This window comes from Euprymna scolopes, chromosome 3 (genome assembly GCF_053919585.1).
Source record: "Euprymna scolopes isolate OS-2025 chromosome 3, ASM5391958v1, whole genome shotgun sequence".
NCBI classification, from domain to species: domain Eukaryota; kingdom Metazoa; phylum Mollusca; class Cephalopoda; order Sepiida; family Sepiolidae; genus Euprymna; species Euprymna scolopes.
Genome location: NC_136484.1, coordinates 185,277,486 through 185,294,832, shown reverse-complemented (window position 1 = coordinate 185,294,832; position 17,347 = coordinate 185,277,486). Strand labels below are relative to the sequence as shown.

Here is a 17,347-nt window from a genome sequence, read left to right as displayed (position 1 = left end):
ATGGTAAGAGACTGTTGTGATAACACAAATTTATTTGCAAATGCTATTGAAGAAGGTGGAGATAGCTGGACGTCTGGTGAGACTTGTTGTCACTCAGCTTCCAGAGAACACCACAGGTTTCCAATCAGATCTTTGATGACTTGTGTGAAAGCTCCATGTGAGCCAATAATAATAATCTACAAATATTTGGCGACACTGGAAGCTGATGAGATTAAGAACATGAAAATGAAAAAGCAGGTCACAGTCAAATACAAAAGATTAAGATTTGGAGTCACTGAATGTCATTTTAAAAGAGGCAAAGGTAAAGATATAAGGTGGGAAGATAAAATTATCGCCCTAGAAAAGATGACATGATTCCATTTCTATTTGATGAAAACTGGTTTTCATTTTTTGTTGCAGACCATCTACTAGTTGGCTGGTTAAATACAAATCCCAAGAGCGATAGAAAACTTTCATCATGTCTGAAAGTGAAACAATGGTCAACAAGCAAGATCAGAGATGCGCCGCTGTACAACTCATGCTCTCTACCAATCCAAGTGCTGACAACAGGACCATTTCTAGTACCCCTAAAATGTAAATCTGGACAGCTCAACTAAGTTTCTAGCCACGCTTTTGGTTTTGGTGTAATTTCAAGTGAGGGCCACATCATGCCACCTCACACTTTTGAAGTCGGCTTGAAAGTCAACACCAAAGTGTATCTGGATGTGTTGAAAAGTGTGGCGATCCCCTGGTGCAATCAGGTGGCAGATCCTGGGTGTAGTAACAGAAAGAGACCCAGGCTTGACTTCAGAAGGAATTTTATGACTTTCGACTCTTCCCTCACGGACTACCCCTCCTCCCCCCAACCTGAACCTGCTGGACTACTTCTTTTAGTTATACGTCAAGAACATAACCAACATGACCTCTCACAAGACCAAAGCAAGTCTGATCACTGCCATCTGCCGAGTATTCGCCGAGCTCCCACTGACGCTTGTGGAAAAGGCATACTTCCAGTTCCAGACCGGTATCGAGGCAGTGATTGAGGCTGCAGGCAGCTACATTAAACAGATATCAATTCTACTACATAATCAAGTACATGGATTGATTTTTTCAATAAAAGTTTTAAAATAAAGCTGTAGTGTTGTTTTCTTTAGGGCAACAGATATATTGTTGCACCTTGTATATATATATATATATATATATATGTATTACAGAATTGGTACCATAGGTTTCAAATAAAATAAATGAGCTCTATCATCAGCCTTTGTGAATCCAGAATAGAAGACCAATTATAGATCTGTTTGGATTTGAAACTGACGGTACTGATGTTTACGCTAATCTTTCATAATACATATATAAATATTATGTTCTTATTTTTGACTTATTCTTAATAATTAAGTATTCTGCTGGGAATCTCTCCCACCAACTTTATGCAACATGGCACGTGTGAGCAAATCAGCAGCAGTCGTAGGATGGCTGACTAGCGAAAATATTAGCAGCAGCAGCTGTCTTAACACATATGCAAGTCAAGCAAGTGTTCACACACTGAGAAAGAAAAGGAGAAAAAAAAGGACAACGCTTGATCAATCAAAGGAAGCGACAAAATGTTTTTTGACTTGTTGTATTCACCTAAAAAAAAAAATGCTGAGTTTTACTTTTTTATGTTCTTCCATATATATATTATTCCTTAATTGGAATTCATTTTTGAGATGAGCATTATATATATTAATTTATTTTTATTTCGGACTATTATTCTCATCTTTATTAGTTGTTGTTTTTGATCTTTTATTGGTTGTTGGTTATTCACAACGTTTCGGCCAACTATTCCTCTGGCCTTCGTCAGGTAGTAACCGTGACGGATGGGAACTTCGAATCTCCTAACTGCATTCTCAGCAATCACTGCCATCCGTAGTTGTTGTCGTCTCACCACATTTTGGCCAAGTAAACCTCTGGCACGCTTTGGGTGGGATTGAAACCGCTATCTTCAGACAATGTTCATCTGGAACTGTAGAGATTCAACGTCTCTATCAACTGCGCCACCTGACGAAGGCCAGAGGAATAGTTGGCCGAAACGTGAATAACCAACAACCAATAAAAGATGAAAAACAACAACTAATAAAGATGAGAATAATAGTCCAAAATAAAAATTAATATTCTTCCATACTTGTTTGTTTGTTCCTACGACGGTACCAGACAACGTGTGGGTCAGAGAAGTTTGATATGTAGCGACACAGTAAAAGTATAATGTTCACGTTACATTTACATCTATATATATAAAAGCGAAAATGTATGTATGTATGTTTTTGTGTCTGCTAAAAACTTTTGACAGACTGAACAAAAATTGACAAACTTGGTCCATATGAAAGCCCCATCCTTCGCCCCGCAAATATCGAAAAATTGACCAAAAACGTTAATTTTTTTCACCCTGAAATTAACACTGTTCTACAGGGGGGGGGGGGTCAGCAAAAACTGTCCTCTCATGACGAGATCAGTTCTACGCATGCGTCAGATGACGTCATAACCTGATTTAGTTTAAATATTTGAAGAACTGACATAATTTCATGTACGTCGTGTTAGCTCAGTTGGTTAGAGCGTTGGGTCATTATCTAAACGTTTTGAGTTTGAATCATGGTGTGAAATGTCTTCTTTATTTTTGATTTTTTAAATTTTAATATTGAAGCAGGGTTATTTAAGCCATTTTTCATGTAACGTTCGTTTTTATGTTTTTTTTTACTTCGCTTATTCTTAGGTTTTCATTAACACCCCCCATCAACCACACACACCCAAAAACACCCGGGTACCCACCGATTTTTTAAATTGTAATATTGAAACAGGCTTATTTAAGCCATTTTTCATATGTTTTTTTTTTGTTTTGTTTTTATTTTCCAGAAGTTTTAACGTTCGTTTTTCTGGGTTTTTTTTTTTACTTCGTTTATTAACACCCCCCACCCCGCCACCACACACACTCAAAAACACCTGGGCAACGCCGGGTATCCACCGATTTTTAAAATTTTAATATTGAAACAGGTTTATTTAAGCCATTTTTCACATGTTTTTTTTTGGGGGGGGGGGTATTTTTCAGATTTTTTTAAAGAAGTTTTAACATTCGTTTTTCTGTTTTCTTTTTTGTTTTTTTTTTTCCGATTTTTACATTTAACATCGTTCGTTTGCCTTACGTTAGCTTTTGTTTTTGTTTTTTTTTCTCGATTTTTTTAAGTTTTTTTTTTTTTTTTTACAAAGGCATCACCACATTATCAAGGCCCAGAGGCCACTCAAGGATAAGGGTTAAAGAGTGTACAGTAGAAGTTGGTCAATATAGTAATCATTAGTAATGAAAATTTGGTAAATTTAATAACTTATATGGAACGGCTCATCAAGAACTTATTTACGTTAGACTTGAACACAACCATATTGTAGTCAGCCGGAAAGCAGGAAAACGGAAGACAATTCCACAGGCGTGCAGTTCTAAGAAAGAAGCTTTGTTCATGGAATCTACGTTTAGGTTTAGGCACAGATAAAGAGTGGGGGAAATTATTGATAGTGTTTACAGCTAGACGAGTGTTTCTTGTGAAAGTTTGGCGAGTGGGGACCATAGATTGAAGCTCAGTTGAACACTTTCCATGAAAATAACGATACATCAGAGACAAACTCGCAACATCTCTTCTGTGAGATAGAGGTTGCAAGGAGGAGAAAAGGACATCTCCTACGAGGCTACGAAGTCTATTTTGAACTCTATCAAGGCAGGACAAGTCCTTTCTAGCAGCTCCTGCCCAGATGTGGCAACAGTATTCCATCCTTGGACGTACCTGGCTCTTATATAGGTAGAGAATAGCATCAGCAGTGAGATATCTACTGGATCGATAGAAAGATCCCACCATTTTTCCAGCGGCCTTGGCAACAGATTTGATATACGTGTTCCATTTAAGATCAGGAGTAATGGTCAAGCCCAGAAGCTTGTCAAAACTTGAGGCCTCCTGAAGATGAGAGCCATTCATTTCAATTGATGACAAATGTGAATTAGAATGTTGATGATGTAAAGAGAGAAGCTTGGTTTTAGATGCATTAAAAGTAACCAGCCACTCCTTTCCCCATTGTACTACGTGCTCAAGATCAGAAGAGAGAGAATTGGAGAGAACTTGGTCGTTTACTGTCTTAGATGTGGTACCATAAATGGTAGTGTCGTCAGCATAAATGTCTACAAATGATGTAAGGATATGATTTGGAAGATCATTAATGTAGATCAGGAAAAGAGTTGGGCCCAGGATGGATCCCTGAGGGACACCGGCATTAATACTGTGAGCTTCTGATTTTTGCCCCTCAACTACTACTCTTATGAACCTATCAGAAAGAAAAGATTTAATAATTGAGAAGACTTTTCCAGCTATACCATAGCTAGCGATCTTATGAAGTAAACCTTTATGCCATACCCTATCAAAGGCTTTAGATATGACAAGAGCAATTGCCCTAGAAAGACTGCCACCGTCGAGAGATTTGCTAATCCTATGCGATATAACTGTAAGGACATCTGCTGTAGATCTAGCAGAACGGAAACCATATTGATTGTCACTAAGAAGGTTATTTTTGTTGAGATGTTTGATTACTTCTGTATTTAACACAGATTCTAGCACAGGAGACTTATTGGCCTGTACTGAGAGGGGGATGAGCGATCACCTGAATTCTTAAATACAGGGCATACTGATGAGATTTTCCAGGGAGATGGGAAACTATTCTCCTTAAGACAACGTTTAAACAGTTTTGTAAGTATGGGCGCTAATTCAGGTTGAAGTTTTTTGAGTACTATAATTGGAATACCATCAGGGCCAGTTGCTTTACTCGAATCAAGGTTTTTGATTAGCTTCGCAACATCACGTACAGATATACGTATATCACATAGCGTGTTTTCTGATACAGGAGGAAATATTGGGGGTTGGCGATCTTGGTCGCAAAGGGTAGAATTAGCTGCAAAGTTCTTGACAAAGAGTTTGGCTTTGTCTGATGCTGACGAGATTACCTCAGGTCCATTGATAATAGTTGGGATGGAGCACATGCTTCTGTTCAGGATTCTGTTTGCTATTTGCCAAAACTGGAGGGAACCAAGCCGCTGCTCAGCTACTTTGGACTTAACAGATTGAGCATACAACTCTCTTGCGTTCCTTATTACTTTCTTACAATGGTTGCTGGCAGTCCTGAACACGGCTTTAGTTTCCATACATCTATTACGTTTGAAGCAGTGGAAAAAGTGATTTCTGTGCGCAATGGCAGCAGCACATTCTGGAGAGAACCATGGCTGGCTGTTAGGTTTTTGCTGAAACTTTTTAGAGGGTATGAAATGGTCAATACCTACAATTAACCATTCAGTTAGGTATAATACTATAGAGGACACATCCTTTTTAAACATGGAATGCAGAGGTAGATCAGATATAAATGTACGGAAGCTATCCCAGTCAGCCTTAGTGTATCGATATACTGTACGATGAAGAGGTACGTCTGGGGACTTATTACATTTCATTTTTATCTTAATTGATACAACAGAGTGGTCGGAAGATCCAAGAGGCGACAGAACAGAAACTGAACATAGTTCAGGGCAAGTTGTGAGAAAAAGGTCTAGTAGGCTCGCATACTGGCCGTCATTATCGGGCACACGGGTAGGTTCCTGAACAATCTGAGTGAGGTCATAGGCAATGGAGAAATCATGACAGAACCGCCCCTCATCATCGGTCTTGTTTGAGTGGGTCAACCATTCGACGTTGTGAACATTGAAGTCTCCACATACGTGAATGTTAGCTGAAGGATAAGTAGAAAGGACTTGGTCAATTTTCTCAGATATGCTTTGAAAGATAGTAACTCCGCTGTTGTGGGGGCGATAGAGAGTAAATATAAATGCAGTAGTGTGAGCTAAAGCAACCCGGAAGCACATATAGGGTAAGTTAGGATCTTCCCTGGAGATGTCCCTCCCACATGGAAAGCTATCTTTAATATAGGCACATATTCCATGCCCATGGCGATCTTGGGGGTCAGATTTAGAAGTTAAGTTAGAGTATCCTGAAATTGCAAACTCATCTAGGGAAATAGGCTGTCCAATGCCAGTTTCACTTAAAAATAAAAGGTCTGGTTTAGTCTCCTGTAATTGGGTTTCAACCTCTAGAAGGTTAGAACGAAGACCCCTGATGTTGGAGAAGGAGACATGGTAGTAGGGGTCTACGTTGGAAGTTGTAGAACCGGGTTTAATCGTGTATTTTTTCTTGAAACTTGTCATGATGAAATTTTGGAATTTGTGGACTAGGTCGACAGATTTACTTAGAGCAGGACAGAGAGGGGAAATTAAGAGAGAAAAAGAAACGAAGAATTTTCTTTTTATTTGTAGCTAATGATAAGGTAAAGCCGTAACAATTACCCACTAGTATGGCATCGAGAGGCCCCACCAGAAGCTACTGCATGGTCCAGAATCCATTCACCAAATGGCAATACAGCAGCCCCAGTACTTTGCACCTGCTGATAGGACAGCCTCCTTAGTGGTTAATCCAAGGTTCGGGTCCCTGACTATCAGGCGGATAACGTCAGCCCAGATAAAACGTTTACCTCCAGCACCTTTACTAGTGACATGGCTACAAGGATAGACATAGAAACAGAAAATTTCCGCCATCTCAGCCAACTGTTCGCAAAAATACTGCCAACCTAGAAAACAGCTTTTTCTTCTCCCTTTGTCCGAAAAATCACTCATTTAAAAAATGAGGACTGAGGGACAAATAAGAAGAAGCGAGAGTAACAGGAGCTGCCGATAACGCATCCACAATGCGTTTTCTACTCTCCATTAAAAAAAAAACAAAAAAAACTATTAAGTATTATACTTAATAAAAGTCCAACAGACGTGTTTAAGGGAATGTATGGTGATAGATTCCCCTCACACGAACGAAAAATGAGTATAATTCGTAATTTTTGCTATCAACTCGGTAGATAAATAAACATATATACGAGGAAAAAAAAAAAAAACAAAAAAAAAAAACAAAAGCTAGCATTTAATAAAACAGAAATACACAAATTAAATACTGAAATAAAATGGAGTTGTTAATATTTTAAATCTAAAATAAAAAGCATGATTGAAATCACTTATCTCAACAAAAACAATTCCGTCTCCAAATTGCAAACTGTATTGAAAGAAATTCAGTTAGTAGCGTTCAAAACATTTTTTTTTTTAAATTAGCCGTTAAAAGAAAATCGTGATTTTATTCTGAACTTAAGCTAGTAACGTGTTAAGAAGCTTACGATATAAAAGAAAAGGCTGATGGGGGGGGGGTTCTTCCGAAAGTAAGTTGGTGCCGTTATAAGTAATTTCGAGATAAGATGGAAGCCGGTATTGGACTAGAAAAAAGCTAGCATTTAATAAAACAGAAATACACAAATTAAATACTATGTTAGTTTTTTTTTTTTTCTCGATTTTTTAAAGTTTTTACATCACTTATTCTTATGTTTTGAATACCCTCCCCTCCCCACCCCCTGAGAACACACACCTCTAAACACCCGGGCAATGCCGGGTACCCCCCGCTCGTATATTATAAATCTAAATTTAGATGTAAAATTTATCTTCCTTTAATTTTCTGCCTTTCGTTTTTGCCAACCATTTTTCAATTACATGAATCCTTTAAAAAAGTTTTAATTTGGTAATAACACGTTTCAGTGAATCATGTTATTACCAAATTTGATCTCCCCTTTTTACGATTTTATCTGAAATGAACGCCATAGGAAAAATGATGTTTTCAATAAGTTTTTAATCATTGTTCTGACTTTCGGAATTAATCTTTCTGGAAACCTTGATTAAAAAGTAATTTACTCTAAGTTTCTCAGTAAAATGAAAGAAATTAAATGAAATGAAACTGCGGTACTAACCCTAGCACAGGTTTAACCGACTTCCTCCAAAAAGAAGGAAGTTTTATGGGAGTAAGAAATTCACAAGCGGTCCCCAGTCGCATGTATATCCCCTTTAGGGGAGATGATGACGCTAGGTTTTTGCAACTTTTGCAGGAAGGTGTCATCCTCCTACATACAGCATCTGGTATTCCCAAAATAGTCACCCATCTGGTAGTGATCAGGCACAACATTGCTTAACTTTGTTGAACTAACAAGAACCAATGTGTCAACGTGAGAGAGGTACATATTTAATGAAAGACTGTTGGGCAGCTAACTAAATACTTATTTAATGTGAAGAATGAAGGGGGGGAACAATGGTAAACTAATTTTGCAATCCGACTGATGATACATCACATACAACACTGACATTTTTGTTGTATAGATGACATGTTGCAGTAGTTCATTCTTTCACCTTTTCTTTTCTTTTTATTGTATTCCTTAACATCGGTTGTTTGGTTTGATTTACAGCATATTAATCATTTGTTATTATTATTTACTCGCTGAGAGTAGTCACACAGGCCATCATCAAGTCTCCCTAGGTTTTCAGTATTCTCCACCTCTTTCAATAACCTTTGCAGATGAATTTGTGTTATCATAACAGCTGCTTACCATTGATTCCCCATTGGCAGCAAACATTGATTTTCACTGAAATTTGGATGGCAATAAGCCTCGCCAAGATCCCAGTCCTCTTTGCACTCATCCAGTGGAGGTCTGGTTAATTCTCTCTCTCCTCAATCTTTCCATCTGCCTTGAATCTTACTTATTTGGTGTGGCACCTGTTTATAGTGACACACAGGGGGGGGGGGAAGAGCAGAAGGCAGGGGGTGCAGGGGGAGTAAATTAATGCCTCTGCCTTCATTATTATTATTATTAATTATTATTATTATTAGAATTATTAAGAATAAAGTTGTCAAATGTAGAATAACTATTTTTATTTCTAGAATACATTACTCTCAGAATACATTGCACTAAACTTGGTAAACATTACTCTTAGAAAGAAATTTCACAGAGGGTACGATTTTTTTTTTTGGAACAGGGAAACAGAATACCCCACCGGTAAGACTTGTCTGCATACCATGAGAATGCCCTGTACTTAACAGGTCAATACAGTGGGGTGGGGAGTAATCTCTTAGTAGGATTCTGTATTTTTATTTTTTATTATTTTCTCTCTCCAACCCTCTCTATCAAGTTAGTTTCCAGTACCTAGAAAGTCCTTTGAGGTTCTAAAGTTTTTAAAAATAAAAATCCACCTTACAATAAATACGATATTGAATTATGTATCAGCATGGGGAGTTAACTCATTATTTAGATTAGCTAAAGTGATTTGAAAACTATGATCAAATAACAAATAAAAATACAGTATTAATGCATTATTAAAATGCAAGGATATAGTTAAGTATTGCATTAAGACGATTTAAGATAATGTCTAACAGTGTTCATGGGGTCAAATAGCTGTCCATTTTCACATTTAAGAGAATTTGTTCTTTTCCTTGGGTGACGGATTTAATTGCAGACATTCAAGACATTTAAAAAAAAAGAAAGAAAAACAAAGAAAGAAAGCTACTTTTAGAACACATTTGTCAAGGTACTACAATAAATTGGTTGGTTGTTTTTGTTTTACGGCACATCAACCCTTTTCAGGTTATTTAATGCCGAATCCAAAGATCCTGAAGAAATTTTTTTTAATAGAATATATTTGTTGTTTTCAAGTCGGTTTCTATTTAACCCATAGTTGGGACCTAACAGGTACTACCACTCTGGGTCAGAGTGGACCTGGGAGCAATGGCAATTAAAGGGTTGCTCCACACTCCCAAAGCCCGCAAGCTGGGGCCTCACTACTGGATATAGTTTTAGGTCATATCCAGGACCACTACAATAAAGCTGACTGGGATGCCATGAGGTTCAAAGCGGCAATTAAAGCACATGTTCCCACACGTAAGTTCTATAGCAAACCCCACTCTCCCTAATGGTTTACTTCTACTTGTGCAGCTGCCATTGCTCAAAGGCAGCATGCATACCGCAGACTTATCCAACATAAATCCAGTACAAATAGACAAAAGTATATGGAAGCTACAAATAATTGTAAGAAGGAGATAGCCACAGCCAAGAAAAAAATATACCAAAACCACCAGAAAACACATTGAAGTGCAGAAATTAGGAACTTGTAACTTCTTGAAAATTTACAACAGTGTAACAAATAATCGGCAATCAACAACCCCCTCTCCTCCATCCAACACTCTTGAAGTTGTTTACACGGCAACCGAGAAGGCTACTCTGCTTGCCCATCAGTTTGCCTCCAACTCTACTTTGAACCCAGCAAATCACTCTCTCCCAAATTTTTCTCTGCAGACAGAAACTACATTAGATGATCTAAAAATCACCCCTTCCCAAGTACATGATATCATAAAAACTAGACACCTCAAAAAAAAATGCTCCGCTGAAATTGCTCCTGCTCTCTCCAAACTTTTCAACAAATGATTGAAAGAATCTTGCTTTCCTGACTGCTGGAAAATTGCTTCTGTGATACCAGTTTACAAGAATTCTGGCGAAAGAATTGACCCATTAAATTTTTGCTACATTAGCGTCCTTCTTTTCACCAAAATATTTGAGGTCACAATTAATCAAGCTCTAGTTCATCACCTCACAGCTGCTAAACTTCTGTCCAACCAACAGTATGGGTTTAGGCAAGCCATTTCTACTGCAGATATCCTAACTGTAATCTCTGAACGTATATACCCTGCACTGGATAAAGCAGGGAAGGCTAGGGCAGTAACCTTAGATATATCTAAGACAGAGTATGGCACGATGGTCTTATTATGAAAATCAGATCCTATGGTATTACTGGACAAATACTTAACATAATTAAATCCTTCTTAAATAAGAGAAGAATCCAGGTTGTCCTCGATGATTGTATGTTAAATCAATACGACATAAATGTTAAATAAATATGATATAAATGTTAAATATGATATAAATGTTAAATATGATATAAATGTTAAATATGATATAAATGTTAAATCAATACGACATAAATGTTAAATCAATATGATATAAATGTTAAATATGATATAAATGTTAAATATGACATAAATGTTAAATATGATATAAATGTTAAATATGATATAAATGTTAAATAAATATGATATAAATGTTAAATATGACATAAATGTTAAATAAATATGATATAAATGTTAAATATGATATAAATGTTAAATATGATATAAATGTTAAATATGATATAAATGTTAAATAAATATGATATAAATGTTAAATATGATATAAATGTTAAATATGATATAAATGTTAAATAAATATGATATAAATGTTAAATATGATATAAATGTTAAATATGATATAAATGTTAAATCAATACGACATAAATGTTAAATCAATATGACATAAATGTTAAATCAATATGATATAAATGTTAAATCAATATGACATAAATGTTAAATCAATATGATATAAATGTTAAATATGATATAAATGTTAAATATGATATAAATGTTAAATATGATATAAATGTTAAATCAATACGACATAAATGTTAAATCAATATGATATAAATGTTAAATATGATATAAATGTTAAATATGATATAAATGTTAAATCAATATGACATAAATGTTAAATATGATATAAATGTTAAATATGATATAAATGTTAAATATGATATAAATGTTAAATCAATACGACATAAATGTTAAATCAATATGATATAAATGTTAAATAAATATGATATAAATGTTAAATCAATATGATATAAATGTTAAATATGATATAAATGTTAAATATGATATAAATGTTAAATCAATACGACATAAATGTTAAATCAATATGACATAAATGTTAAATCAATATGACATAAATGTTAAATCAATATGACATAAATGTTAAATCAATATGATATAAATGTTAAATATGATATAAATGTTAAATATGATATAAATGTTAAATATGATATAAATGTTAAATCAATACGACATAAATGTTAAATCAATATGATATAAATGTTAAATATGATATAAATGTTAAATATGATATAAATGTTAAATCAATATGACATAAATGTTAAATCAATATGACATAAATGTTAAATCAATATGATATAAATGTTAAATCAATATGATATAAATGTTAAATCAATATGATATAAATGCGAGTGTACTTCAGGGAGTCGATCCTTGGACATTTATTACTCCTGATATTCCTAAATGAGCTCCCCGATGAAATTGTCTCTGAGATGGCTATATTTGCTGACAACACCACGCTCTATTATAGACATGGAGGGAAAAACGAATGAACATGTCTTCAAGGCAATGGCAGAAACACTAGAGGAAGACTAGACTGTAGTGGAAGGGGGACAAAAATGCTGCCAAGACTAAGCTTCTTTAATGACTACAAGAAACCTGCTCAACCACTACTAGCCATGGGTAATGATAGATTACATGAAAATACGTTGTTCAAACTCCTCGGCTTAAAGTTCATGGGGAACATGAATTGGAACAGATACATTGAGGGCATTGCCAAGGCTGCTGCAAAGATAGTGCGCTCTTTCTAATGTGCTAGAAAATTACTTATACTTGAGAGTATTTGTACCTCTACAAGGCCACCATTCACCTATGTATGGAGTATTGTTGCCACATTTGGGCTGTCGCATCTGCTACTAGACTCTCCCTCTTAGACAAGGTTCAAAAGTGAGTCGACAACCTAATAGGTCCCGCACTATCAACTAGGCTTCAACCGCTGTCCCATCGAGGAAATTTTGCATCCCTCATCCTGTTTTACAAGTATTTTAGTGGTAGGTGCTCTGACAAACTACAAGCCCTTGCACCCCCTCGACATAAATGCTCCCGACAAACACAACAAATAGCAAAATCCCACCCCTACACAGTAGAAATCTCTAGATGTAAGAAAGCCTTCCACTCTAATAGTTTCTTCCCTAGGACAGCTAGACTTTGGAATAACCATCTGGGTTCCTGCTTCTGTACATTCTGTGACATGCAGAAGTTCAAATGCAATGCAAACCGACATCTTGCTGCTCAACTCCCTACATAGTATCCCTACAAATTATGTCCCTGATAGTAGTCCCCTACATCAAAGTGGCACTGTGCCTTGTTTGGAGTGAAAATGCAAAAAAAAAAAAAAAGATTAGTCCTTGTTAATCATCGTTTTTAACATAATTAACCCTTAGCCGCCACCTGCTAGTATCTATTTTGAGTAAAAAATATACATGGAAAATGAAGTTTTGATTTTTGAAAAATCAGTTTGTATAATATGGTTGGGATGATACTAAGGTTGACGTGATCAACTAATTGATCAACTCGGGCTTCTCCAATCTTCTGTCTAGCTGAGTAGAAGAATGGCTTAACAACTAGTATCAAATCGTAAAGTATCATGGTCACTATCCACCATCTCTAGATGCCAGAAAGCCTTCTACTTTAATAGTTTTTTTCTCCTGGACTGCTAGACTGGAATTCCATTCCAGTTTCCTGTTTTCCTGGCCGTATTACCCTGCAAAGACTTAAATGAACAGACATCATTCAACTCCCTACAATCCACTGTTAAACATGATTCCTCTTACTGCCAAGCTTGGGGGTGAAAAAGGGTAAAAAAGGGTAAAAAAAATTAAAAAAAAAATTCCCCTTAAAAAAAAAAAAATTCATAAAAGAAAATGTTGATGAAATTGAGCAAAAAAAAGTTATTTTTAAACTTACTCGATCAAAAGAGAAGATGTAGTCATGGCAACGATTTTTGGACAGATCCGCATACTTAATGCAGCCATAAGCGACAGATTTCATCGCCTGGTCCATTTCTTCAGGAGACAGAACCTACCAAAAGAGACAAAAAACATTTTTTAAATATAAAAAAAAAAATCAGGTTTAAAATCAAATAAAAAGAGCCTTTCATACTGATCTTTGAAACATGTTTGAAAAAGACGAAAAGGAATTTTAGCAGAAAATGTAGAAAAAAACCCAAAAAAACATACAAAATAAAACTATCAATTTTACCTTTTTGTACCAATATTAAGTCAGAAGGATTCCCGAGTTCGATGAGATACACCTGAAGAAGGTTGAAGATTACACTAACCAAGACATTGTGAAAATGGCACTTAAGATGAGAACAGTAGTCTGAATAATTCAAATAATACGAACCATTAATCCTCATCTAAAAAATTCAGAAACAAAAATGGAATTGTCAAATAATTCACAGGCAGAGAGAGAGAGAGAGAGAGAGAGAGAGAGAGAGAGAGAGAGAGAGAGGGGGGGGGGGTTTGATTTTAATCGTCATTTGGAAATATCCAATTAATGCCAAAGAATAATTCTTATGCAATTCTTTCAAGACCAATTTAAAATCTGATGACCAATCTAATAAAATAAAACCAGTGGCAGTGAAAAAACAAACAACAAAAAACGATTGAATAACTATGAAATCACTCATTTAAAAAATTAAATAAATGATCGAAAAGAGATTAATGGAAAAATATTAGAACGTGTTTGAAAGAAATAATTAAAAATGCATTCAATAAGGAGGGGGAAAAAGAAAAAAGAATATGAAGAAAAACAAAAGAAACAAAAATGAAAATGAAAAAAAAATGAACAAAAAGTGTAGAAAAAAAATGAGAAAAAAACAAAAAAATGATAGATTAAAGTTGGTAAAAAGTTAAAAAGAAAATAAGAGAAAGAGAAAAGAAAAAAGAATGAAAAAAAAAGAAAACAAAGAAATGAAGAAGGAATGGAGAAAAAGAAGAAAAGAAAAAAATCAAAAGAAAAGAGAATGTTTGACTTATATTAAAATAGACAGTTATGAAAATGCATTATTAATATGCAATGTCTATTTAATATACATAGAGGCTGGCGAGTGAATATCCTGCAAGACACATAAAAGGAAGCCGTAAACCGTGTTCCCCAAAGACGCTCCCTAGTTTTGTTATAGATTGAATGTGCTCAACAATTTTGTTTAAGAAATAAAAAAAAAATTTTTTTTTTAAATAAGTAAATTTCTAATCTATATGATGATACACTAAGGCATTTCATGTTCGTAAGTTATCAATGTTTACACACAATCTAAAAGTGAGATCATCCTGTCAACAAATGTTAATCTTAATTAATCTTCTATATATAAAAGGCTGTTTGTCTGTTTATCTCCATATTTTTAAACTCCATCTCTTCCAACACTAAAAGTCGCAGAGCGGTGCTACAGGCTTCAAATGATTGGATTTTTTACGGACTATTCTTTTATGGGTCTTCAGTCAGATAAAATAGTTTTTTAAGAGGTCAAAAATGGGTCCAAATTGAAAAAAATCGTTATACATTTTGTACATTCTTCTTAGTTTATTTTTCATTTTTAATCAGTTCGTATGCGTTTGCGTTGGTACAGTGGTAACGTCACCAGCTTTGAATGCTAGTTATGTTTTCAGTTTCGATGGCATCGGAAAAGCTTTTTTTTTTTTTTTTTTTTTTTTTTTTTTTTTTTTTTTACTTTTGAAATCATGACCTATAATAATATATATGAAATCTGGACAAATTAAAAAGCTTATTATACGACCGGGCAAAGCTCCCCCCCCCCCAGTCTGATACCATTTGAATAAAAAAATATTAAGACTTTCACCATTTTAAAATGAATTTTTCCAAAATCAAATTATGTTTATCCATTGACTACAACAGTGCACTTTTAAATAAATACATTTCATTTGGCAGGCGTATTTTGATGTAATATGTTTGATTATATGCATGCGCAAATATACATTTAACCATGTAAATTTGTCAAATTTTCTACGCATGTGTCATTAGCTCAGAGTTAAATATTCTGGTTTCAATTCTAGCTGATAGCACCCAAGTCAATTTTAGTTTTTAAACATTTGAATTCACTGCTATACTACAGTATAATAATCAGTAGAGAATTGGCTCTATAATAATGAATACGAAATCTGCGTAAATTAAAATATCATATTTAAGTATATTTTACGACTCGGTAACACTGGGCGGTCTGCTAGTTTTTAATAAAGAAACATATTTGTTATATTTTTCTCAAAAATATTTAGCTGACAATTTGTGATTTAAAAAAAAATAATATTGTTCCTGGCAGGCATTTATTATTTCAAAAGGAATATTATTATTGATAGATTAATGTAAAAAGCACCATGGAATTTTAATAGGGTTGCGTTTAATAATTGTCTGTCTTCTGAGATGGGGATTCAAATTTATCATCCTTATAACATTTTGCTTTCTTTCAATCAAAAGATAAGAATCCTGCATAAGTAACTCAATGATGAAGCAAGGGTTGTACAATTCCCAACCACACTTTTGTAAACTATACATTTTGGAGTTGTTCTTTTTAGCAAGATTCTTCACATGAGGGATGTACTTCACAGCTCAGATCGAACTGACAAACCATCTCCAACTTCATAAAGCTGAACAAATTCAAAAACGAATAAACCAAAATTTTCAATTTTTTTTATTTAGTGAAGGAAGGCGACGGGGTCTATTTTAGTCACATAAATTATTTAGAGTAAATAAATGGATAAATAAACTTCTGTTGTCTATTTATTTTTAACATTATAAAGAATGGGCAAGGAGAATAAGTTAAAATAAGAAATAAAGGAAACAAAATCTGAAGAACTACACCAGTTTCTGATTTCATGATTTCCATTGATAATTATATCGATGGAAATCATGAAATCAGAAACAAGCAAGCAAATGGCTTTGAATTTAGAAAGCTGAATCAACAATTTGCAATTGTTGTTCGACTATAAACCTGCATTTAGCGTCAAATTCTTTGAAGAAAGTAATGCGTCTGTATTGATCTCAAGACATTTAAATTTGTTTTAGACGGTTTGCATTAAATAATCAGCACGTTTACCATTGTCACTAAGTATTTGTTGTATTATTTTTTGAATGGAGGTGTTTTTGGAAGAGATGTAGATCAAGAGAAAAGAGCTGTTGTCCAACAAATTTGTCAGGTGAGAACGTCTTTTCAGATTTAGATTTTAGCATACAACATGAATCGCTACACAATTGATCCGCCTCAAATATGCTCAAGTGCAACTGGACAGCAGCTTGATTGGAAAGAATGGATTACCACCCGGGTGGCATCCATTCTTAGCATCTCAATATAACATGAAAAAGATTTGCGACAAAAATAAGTTCTCATAAGAAACTATGTATCCAAGAAAGAATTATTAAAAATAGAAGAACTGTCAAAGCTGTTGCATAGAAACAGAAAATTATTAACTCTCTTTAACGAACTTCACATAGTCATGATGCTGGATAATAATTAAGCATCATGACCATGTGAAGTTCGAACAAAAAGATACTTATTTCAGGTAGCAGGTTGGAAGCCATGAAAGACTAACTGAGATATTTCATCATCCCCACAACCCGCCACCCCATATCTCTCCCTCTATAACCACAAGCTCTAATTGTCAAAATAAAGTGCAACCTGCCACCCCATATCTATCCCT

The 17,347-nt window shown here is 34.7% G+C and overlaps 1 protein-coding gene across 1 annotated transcript in view; it reads right to left on the bottom strand.

Annotated features, from left to right (window-relative positions):
- Window positions 1-17,347, bottom strand: part of LOC145260356 (arginine--tRNA ligase, cytoplasmic-like) — a 445,287-nt gene that overhangs the window by 33,517 nt on the left and 394,423 nt on the right. Inside the window, exon 12 of the mRNA XM_080118291.1 lies at window positions 13,602-13,715. Within this exon, the coding sequence (XP_079974417.1) occupies window positions 13,602-13,715 (114 nt within the window). The remainder of the gene's footprint in view (window positions 1-13,601; window positions 13,716-17,347) is intronic.